Source organism: Magallana gigas, chromosome 3, assembly GCF_963853765.1.
Source record: "Magallana gigas chromosome 3, xbMagGiga1.1, whole genome shotgun sequence".
Classification (NCBI taxonomy): Eukaryota; Metazoa; Mollusca; class Bivalvia; order Ostreida; family Ostreidae; genus Magallana; species Magallana gigas.
In genome coordinates, this window is record NC_088855.1 from 2,398,132 (window position 1) to 2,408,241 (window position 10,110).

General features: G+C 34.9%; 1 protein-coding gene across 1 annotated transcript in view; it reads right to left on the reverse strand.

Annotated features, from left to right (window-relative positions):
- The window catches only part of LOC105318745 (embryonic protein UVS.2), a 12,073-nt gene extending 2,639 nt beyond the window's left edge, over window positions 1-9,434 (reverse strand). Inside the window, exons 1-13 of the mRNA XM_011416000.4 lie at window positions 9,007-9,434; window positions 8,845-8,878; window positions 6,566-6,649; window positions 6,400-6,461; window positions 6,006-6,081; window positions 5,515-5,632; window positions 4,811-4,986; window positions 4,283-4,498; window positions 3,663-3,911; window positions 3,138-3,419; window positions 2,632-2,805; window positions 2,007-2,197; window positions 218-383 (exon numbers count right to left, since the gene is read on the reverse strand). Coding sequence (XP_011414302.3) covers window positions 218-383; window positions 2,007-2,197; window positions 2,632-2,805; window positions 3,138-3,419; window positions 3,663-3,911; window positions 4,283-4,498; window positions 4,811-4,986; window positions 5,515-5,632; window positions 6,006-6,081; window positions 6,400-6,461; window positions 6,566-6,649; window positions 8,845-8,878; window positions 9,007-9,060 — 1,882 coding nt within the window. The 5' untranslated portion in view covers window positions 9,061-9,434. The remainder of the gene's footprint in view (window positions 1-217; window positions 384-2,006; window positions 2,198-2,631; window positions 2,806-3,137; window positions 3,420-3,662; window positions 3,912-4,282; window positions 4,499-4,810; window positions 4,987-5,514; window positions 5,633-6,005; window positions 6,082-6,399; window positions 6,462-6,565; window positions 6,650-8,844; window positions 8,879-9,006) is intronic.
- Between the last annotated feature and the right edge of the window lie 676 nt (window positions 9,435-10,110).

The window sequence follows — 10,110 nt, forward strand, 5'->3', positions numbered from 1 at the left end:
AGAGAGAGAGAGAGAGAGAGATAGAGAGAGAGAGAGAGAGAGAGAGAGAGAGAGAGAGAGAGAGAGAGAGAGAGAGAGAGAGAGAGAGAGAGAGAATTAGACAAATGGAGAGAGAGAGAAAAACAAAGAAAAAAGAGATGTGGGGGAGAGAGAAAAAATAGACAGATGGGGTGAGAGAAAGAGAGAGAGAGAGAGAGAGAGAGAGAGAGAGACGTACTCTGCCTATTGTTGATGGTGTAGTACATAGTGAAGCCCGTGCCTGTGATGGTCTCGTCAGACTGGAACTTAAGCTTCACTTTGTTGGAGGAGGAGATCATGGGGTAGGGATTGATGTTCCCACAGTGTACCCCCATCAGACTGGAGCTGTTCTCTCCGTCATACACCTGGTGTAAAACATTGCGCAACCTTTATTCCATTATTTTAAACGTATCCATGTGAACGACCAAATAAATTCTTCTCCGAACGACCTCGAATAACAACAATTGTATTACACATTCCAATGTTTAGATATAACAAATAATCAAACTTTATTATGACCAAAAGACATATTTGTTGCAAAAGTGACATATACATGTATGGCCATGCAATGCAGAAATTCTACCGGGTATCAGCAGCAGCTTTGGAGTTTATTATAAATAGTGCGTTAAATGGTGCATTTAAAGGGACTTAGACACGATTTGACATTTTCAATGTTTATAGTGGTAAATATAGAAGTTTATAATGCTATGTCAAAATCTGGAAGTCAAATATCAAGTAATAAGCAAGATACAGAGTTCATAATTCTTTGTTTTGTAAACAAAGCTCGAATATTGTCATTTTTTACATATGTGTTGTATTGGTGTAAGTTTCAAACAAATGTAATTTTCTTTTGTTGATAATAGTATTTATGAAGATATTGAATTAGTTTACCTTGTTTTTTTACAAGCCATTTTGTCTAAGAAATTGTAATTCTCTAAATTACATTTTCTGAACAACTATAAGACTCGAGCTTTGTTTACATAACAACCAATTCCTATCTCTGTATCTCGCTTGTAACTTGACTTTAACATTCAATATTTTGGTCAATCATTTAAAATGCACCAGTAAACCATTTTATACATAAAAAATAAAAATAAAAATTTTGATCTCAAATCGTGTCTAAGTCCCTTTAATGCATGATGTACGTGTAACTATCAATTTACAAACCGTCATTTTACCACCAGTATGCCAATATGCAACCAATGGATTATAATTACCATCAGTGTGCCAATTTTTCACAAACAAGTCCTAAATATTCCATCAGTGTGTCGTATGTATACTATCAATGAGTCGTGTTTACGCTAAGTGCGTTATCTTTATTAAAGTATGTAATATTTCCCAATGTTTGAACTGTTTACCATCAACTGTAATTTCTAAAAACGTTCAAATTAACCAAAATTTTGTCATGTTTGTCGTCATCGCGTCATGTTTCTTTTATAATATGTCATTTTTACCATTAATATGAAATGTTTATCATTGGATAAAATTTCTAAAAACTCCGCGTCATGTTTAACATCAGTGCGTAATGTCTCGTGCAAGTTTGTAAAAGCGCGTCATATTTACAATCATTAAGTATACTTATTTACCATCAGCTCATCATATGAATCAACATACAGTGCATCGTACATGATTTATAAGTAGTTATATCTACGTCGTTTTAGCAATCAGAAAATCATATTTACGATCAGTGTGTCATATTAATCATCAGTGCGTCATGTATTCAATAATGTCATACATTTACCATAAATGCGTCAATGTAAAATAATTGCGTCATATTTACCATCAGTGCGTCATATTTACTATCAGTGTTTATTCATATTTACAATCTGTGTGTCAAATTAATCATCAGTTCGTCATGTATTCAATAAATGTCATACATTTACCATGAATGATTCATTTTACAATGAGAGCGTCATATTTACTATCAATGTTTATTCATACATGTATTTGACCACCAGTGCGTCATATTCAATACCATCAATACTTACCATCAGTGCGTCATACTGACACCCTGGGCTCAGTTCTATGTCCATTCTGGTGATGAGGAGTGAGATTGTGTACAGACTCCGCGTCTCGATCTCATAGTTACACTCCATGGAGTTGTTGTAGTCGTTCAGGTAGACTATCCCTCCCTCCCCCGACTCACTGGTATAAAACTTCTTCCCACACAGGGGGTTCTCTGAAAAACAAGCGATACTTTACATCAATATCAAGAATGGACTGATGTCCAAACATTGTACAATATACATGTAAATCTAGTTCACAGTGTTGATTCTATTGCTGCTTACTACCGACTGGGACATCATTTAAAACACCATACAAATGTACTACCAACTGAGTTTTACTTTTTCTGTTAATAGTGTTTTTTAATCAAAATGAAAACAATAGAGATATGGTATTATGTGAACTGAAGTCAATATATGTAGTTAACGAAACATAAATGTAAATGAAATGTTCGTAATAAGAAAAAAAAATATACACTTCTTGCGATCAAAATTTGATTCAATTGTTTCATAAATCTAACGATTATTATAACAGTTAAGACACTTGTTAATAGCAACATATATGATGATTAGATCGGGGCTTCAGTTTTGAAAAAGCTGACGTCCGTACCCACACACTTCTGTGTATTACATTCCCGATGTTCTTCATCACTTCCGGGACACGGGTTTCCGTCGCCGACAGAGGGCGGGCTGTTACAGAGTCGGTACCGGTACTGCTTCCCTCCCCCACAGGACTGGTCACACTGTTGCCAGGATCCCCAGTCTCCCCAACCTCCGTCTATGTCTGCAAGAAAAAAATTACTTCAAATATTACTACTGTAAACGAATATTTTTTGCTTTCGAAAAAGATCGCTTAATTCGCGAGAGCCTCCTTGGGGTGAATATTTATCGCTGCGAACAACTCTAAAATGTATCTATGTTATCAATGTTTTTTGTATTTATTTCAGATTGTTATCATTGGCTTGATCGCAAAATGATAGTCGCAGTGGACTAATTTGCAACCGGTATATCAATATCGTGAAACCAAATTATCGCAAATCAATTTTTTTTAAACAAAGTATGTGAAAAGAATACAAGTCTCAGTGGAAATGGTGGACTGTTATATAGCAACGTTACGTTTTTCGTAAGTGTAGACACTGATAGAATCCGGGCCGCCCATGGAGGAGATTCCACAATGCTCCGACACACCCAGCAACGAGAAGTTCCGGTAGGCGCCGGCGTCCGTCAGACATTCCGTGTTGTTAAACATGGCGAACACCGAGAAGCCATTGGTCGCAGCGATGTCCGCGCATCTCCTCACGATCTCTAACTGGTCAAACAGTACACCTCTGAAATCTCCTGCTGATGATATCGTCATATTGTTGGGGTCAACCTTCCAGCAGCCGATGTAAAACGCACCTGTTTTAGAAAAAAAATGTGAACGGTCATTGTATCTTTTCAAATAAGAATTTCTAGCACGTATCTTGCACTTGTCTAAAATTTGGAAAATTTACTTTCAAATTAGTTTTATTTTGATTTTTTTATAATTTTGATTTTTTTTATTGAAAAAACCCCCAAAATCGTCTAAAAGTGAGCATAAGAAAAAAATCTTCTAAGGACCCTATTGTTCAACTTATATTTTAATGCATGAAATGTACTCACGCCGACACGTGGTTTGGCAGTTCTGAACCTCCTTGGATCCACCGGGACAGTCCCTGATGTCCGTACACTCGGGCCGACAGAAGCGCTGCCGCTGTTGCTGACAGTTGAGGTCACAGCGTGACCACTTGGACCAGGGCAGCCAACCGTGACTCTGGCAGGACAGCGACTGTAGCTGGGTGAGGGCCATCAGGGGGTCCGTCACGTCAGGGGTCGGACGTAGGGGCGTCTGTATGGTGGGTGAAATGTCACCTAATTACAAAACAAGACATACCGGTAAATCACATTGTAATGAATTATAGATTTTCAAAAAAGAATAAATAAAACATATGAACTGTGTCCTTAATTTTCAGTAATATTCGTTGGCGTCAATTTTCGTTTATTCAAGGATACGTAAATTCATAGCCAATGATACTTCAAATGGAACCTGTTATTAGACATTGTACATCAATAAACATTTTAATCATTTCATGTCATAGGTCAACTTAATTAACAACGAAATTGATGAAACCACAAAACCAGCCGTGTAAGCAAAATATGAATTAATTTTTCCCGCATAACTAGGCTTTAAGGAGGATAAACTGTAACACACATGAAACGGCCCAGAGTGTTTTAAAACTGACCACATTTGTACAGGGTGTTGACTTTCTCGACGTCTAGGGGACTGAAGCCGTGCCGCTGACCTATCTCGGTGTTCGTCCGTTGGGTGGGGAGCAGGGTGGGGTTACCGTTCCTGCTGAACGCTGTCTTGGAATAGTGCATCACGCTGCCGTAGTCATACCTTATTCGCAGAGTGTCCACCTCCCACGAACTCAGTTTATCAAAGTTGTTTCTCTTGTCTAGTAACAACAACTAGTAAGAATAAGTTAAGTAGATATTTTGAAGTGTTCTTTTTTCTTAATATTAGATACTTTATTTGTAAAATGTTTCGTCGAAATCAATAGTGCCAGTATACATGTGAATGAATATACAATATTTTCTTAACGAAAACTATAGATTATTACATGGAAACAATTAAATTGGTACGTGTGAATGAAACCATTCATAAACCTTACACATAACATACATATCAGACTCAGGGAGGGGCGGCACTTAGACAATAAAACGTCACACATTTTTACATACAGGTATTTACAAGTACCTATACGTACCGGGGATTATATTGAAGTAGATCACTCTAACCCAGGAATCTCGGTCCGGACGACTTTGCTCGTGGAAAAAGCCGAGCACGTGCATCAGCTCGTGTATGGCCGTGCCCTTTTTAAGACAGTCTGTGGCAAGGGACACGTCCTGGGCCCCGCCCTGTCTCCCGATATGAGAGGAACACCTGAAAAATTAATTTTATACTGTTTAAGAATACCGGTAAATTTCACACTTAACACTTGAAATTAAATTAACCTTATACTGTTCGTTAACACCTAAAACATTAATGCTATACTGTTTGCAAATACCTAAAAAAAAAATTAATTTCACGTTGTTTATAAACAACCTATAAATATATATATATATGTAATGCGATATAACTTTACATCGACGTAAAATACAAGTGAAAAAAAGCATTGAATTTTCACATGATTTTTTTTATGACTTCAAATTCTTTTTCTTTTCTCTCCCGTCAGATTTACGAGAGTGCCCTTTACGTGATTTCATGAAAAATCCACAACTTCCTGTTTAGATGATGGAACACGTGAGTAATGAACTGTTGAAATTAGAGTATAAAATTACTCTACTATCTATTTTCAAAAAAAATTACAGATCCTATAATCGTACTCTTATTTTCTTAAAGAATTGTCTATAACCTTATGTCACAACATACAAGCAAAACACTAATACAATACTATATAACAGTCCATACCCATTGACTTGCTTAAATATGATGAAATCTTTCTCAGTTGTTCTCGGGATAAACTTGATACAGGTTTTGTTGTGGAAATCTGCTATTGCATCCAATACGATATGCCTGTCCTCCGTTCCTTAGAAATCAAGACTCAAAATTTTGAATATCATTAATAGAAATGAATTGCATGTAAGCAAGCCTGGTGCACAGATATTTCGTTGCTGCTAATTTTTATGCAGATTTTGCAAGTAATATCAAAATTTTCTGCTTCACTGTTTTGTACATTATTGTTAGTCAATATCTATCTGATGAATATGGTTTACTGTTGCATTTAAGTCTGAGTGTATGCAAGTGCTTTGACTAAAATATCATTCAGCCTATTCCTGCATGAATAATATGTTGAAGTTAATTTTTTTTTTTTTTCATTTTTATACCTTTCATTTTATATTACATTTCTATTCGCACATCGAAATCAAGGAAAGTTTTAGCCATCAACCAAGGTTACTTACTAAATAATGGATCGAACTGGTAAGGAACAACCCGAGTGTTCCATAAACCATTGTGGTTAGTTATCGCTGCCTTAAGCTGTCACAATACAAAACATATCAAAGTAAATAAGAATGAATTCATGCAACAAAATGTGTCAAAAAAAGCAAAACGACCACAAGTTATATCAAAAATTATAAAACTATTTTAAATCATTTTATCATGTTGAATATACAAGTAAAAAGTACATGTAATATCATTTTCTTTTGATCTTTTCATGAATGGTTTTAAAAATATAACTGTGATGACTTATTACTGCCCCTGTACCATGCATTACAGGGGAATAACTTGAAGTTATTTTCTATCAATGTTTACAGGTTTGTACTATAACGCTGTACACTTTTACTGGTTCCTTACAGTATGGTGGTTCCCTCGGCGGTACCCCTGTATGTCACCCTCAAATAGGTTCAAACCCGCACCTACAGGAAGAAGACACACTGCGTTATAATAGGTCCGTATTACTGACCACATCTAAGATAAATTCAGTGCACGTTGATCAAACAACAAACGGCTGATTGTTTACCTGCATTAACATAATATATGTAGTCATAAATGGTTGTGTCTGAGCGGCCGTCCAACCACTTGGATATAGCTTGAAGTTTGTGAGCTGAAATACAGGCAGAAAAAGAGAAATGGTGAGACCCGGATGTGACGGTCACGGATTCCGTACTTGTCCGACCATTCAATGTTGTCTTCATCACACAGAACTACCGGTATTTACTGTAGAATCACAGTTTTAGTTGTAGCTCACTCAATCGTGATGACAATAACTCATGACGCTACAATCATACCATCTTGATATTAGCTTTTGCGTGAATACAAAAAAAATTGCTACAAGGACAGATGCCCACGAAATCGAGTACCCACGAACCAACCATTTTCAGTTCCCTTGGAGCCCAGTTCCCAACAAAACCCAACGATGGTCAGCTGTAAGGAAATATATCGTGATTTTAAAGGGTTTCAGTGTGTGGCAGTAATACAAAAGTTACGAAATTTGATTTATTTAATCTCTCTTAAACTGTAATAAATATAGCAATCCTCGTAACTCGTGTATTACTGTTAGTTACTCCTCCGGTTACCCGTGTTATTTTCTATTTTTTTTTTTTTTTTTTGGGAGAGGGGCTGGGGGAGGGGTGGGTTGGTGGGGTGGGATTCAATGTTTATCCATGTACTTTTATCTAAATCAAGAACGAGAGCTTTTTTATTTTAAGAAATCTCACTGGTCACGTTTAAGTTCACAGCGCTAGCGACCAAAATTAATCTAATGAATTAATAAACGGGTCAGTTTTTGGAGGGCTCTAAATATTCGTGCAATAATAATTTTTATTGATTTTTTTCTTAAAGAAAAAATGACTAAAATCATGCATTTTTGGGGAAAATTATTAACACTAAACATTTATTACAAATTTTTATGCATACCTACTTTGAACTTTTGATATATTTAAAATAATCTGTAGCCCCTGTTGATATATTTGAAACATTCTATAGCTATAGTATTGAAGAATTTGATTGACTTACAGCTTAAAACTATGCGAATATAAAAAAAAAAAAAGTCTTCTTCTTTTTGTAGTCAAATTTTGCAAGAATTTTTCCTTTGAAGGCCTCTTTCAAAAATAAATAAATAAATAAATAAATAAAACTACATCTATGACCCCTATGTTTTAATATGCCTCATACACACTGCAGCTTTAAAGTGCAAAATGGCTTTGAAATATTATGCTGTTTAAGTTTATATAAATTTTTTTTAAATTACCGTATTCAATCTGATCATTGTGCATAATTTAGAACAATATTGGATGTAAAAAGTTGTTTGGTCAGAAACACTGGCGACCAATGTCAATACAGCAGCAAAAGCTGCATTTTTAGTGCAAAAGGGTCAAATTAGTTTTGACCTAACTCGTAGGGATAATCACTGACACCCCCCCCCCACAGTTTCTTTGTTTTTTTAGAGAATGTTTTGTCTACAGATTTTTGTGATATGCCTCTTAAGGATTTCTTGATACAATCATATTGAGGAGAGATATACATGTTCTTTGAAGGAAATATTTGATCAATCGAAATAAGTTTTAAGTATCATAAAAAAAAAAATCGAAGAGTGTATAGCAGTCATGTTATGTATATTTTCGGTCAGAAGAACTACAAAGTTGATATATTTGCATTCCGTAAAAATGTAATCACTGGGCTAATAACCATAATGAACAGCGTTATCTCCCCTGATTTCTTTTCAATGCAGTTGGCAAATATTGTCCAAGATAAGTTTTTATTCTTCTGTGTGTTTACGTGAACTATTGACGTCATCGCTGGGGTGTCAGTATCTGGCATTCTTGGACTTCCAGGATTGGGTCTGATGCCTGAAGGGATTGGTATATTCACTGTCCCACGCTAGGATAACTTATCGACATTTAATTGTAAGAAAATGCTGATTAATTCCGGCATGTGACTATTGACTCGTGTTACGCAATCTGAAAATCGGTATGAACTTATGTTTCTTTGGTCTAAAATTAGTTTTTGTTATATAAATATAATTTATAGATTTACATTTAGCGTGGGAAAAAATGGTTTTTAAATTAATTAATGAAATAAACGTTCGTATGAATTCTCTATAATAAGAGTTTGCGACGTTACAAAATTAACCTAATAGATACAATTATTAAAGCAATTTGGTTACGTATATATATTTATACTTTCTGTTATATTTCTACTTGACTGTAAAATTTGAAGCCACAAAAATTTAGTAATGTTACTGTGTTCAATCGTTCTGGTTACCTAACTTTTCAAGGATATTTACTCAACAAATCTTACCTAAATGATTCCCATTATTACTATTATGATGAACCTAAAAATATAAATTACTGTGATTAAAAAACCCGACATCGTCATTCATAATCAAAGTCGATGGTTGCCGAATACTAGTATTATCCTAAATTGTGTTAATTTTTGACAAAAATATAACATGAGTATTACCTTTGCTGAGATTCCTTCCAAACAAATAATTAGCACAAAACGAAATAACAACATCACTGCTGAAAAAATGAGTAAACTGCAGGGTGTTTGACTAGAAGAGTATTTTATCTCATTGTTCCTGAAGCCAGTAACTGGTCATGGTATGGGGATCTGGCTACATCTGAGGATGGTTTGTTTGTGTGTACACTGTGACAGGTTTCGGTGTGTCGTCTATTTGTGGAAAAGTATTCGGGAGGTTCCTCTACCAAGTGCTCGCTTCACGGTCAATCGGCGACTTCTGATAAAAGTCGCCTCTTCCGGTGTTTTGACAAACAGTACCACGTGAAAGAACGCGCAAATTTAGATCAAAGTATCTGACCAGGCGAAGAAATAAAATATCCCATTGGAAAATTAAATCAGGTTCTTTTGTAACCTTTGGAATGGCTGAATTCAATTCAACACTAAAACTGAAACTTCTTGAATAGATTCACGTGGGTTTTTTGTCACTAAGTTGGTCGGATTGTTATTATTAAACTAAGAGGGTGTGCTCTGAATTTATGTACAGTGGGTCATCAAGAATGAAAGGTGTAATTGGCAAGAATGAATGATAAAAGGGTTTTTTTCATCATATCAAATAAATATCCGTTTCTTTTCAGGTCTGATCTAACTGATAAATTTATTTCTATCCAAATCGTAGTTTACTTTCTCCTGAACCAAAAGATATTTATTGGTGGGTTTTTTTATTTCTTTTTTTTTTTATATTTTGTGTTCGTATTTCAGTGTTAATTTCAAAATTCATGAACTTCTATCTTATATTCCAACTGTCGAGTAAAGAAACATTTAAACTCTTATACTTTGAAAATCTGTGAATTTTTTATACTTACTTTGAAATTAAAAAAAAAATTGGAGCCAAAAAAGTATTTTTTTCACTGTATGTAAAAAAAACCTGTACTTGATACTTTCGTGACGTAGTATAGTTATTTTTTAAAATAAATATCGGATATTTAGCTCCGTTTTGAAAGTATTTCCCCCCAAAATTAAATGTAATAAAAATTAATATAACGATTGAATTTAATTTTAGATTCATATTAATAGCAACTATTCATTCTTAAATTTTCAGTTTTT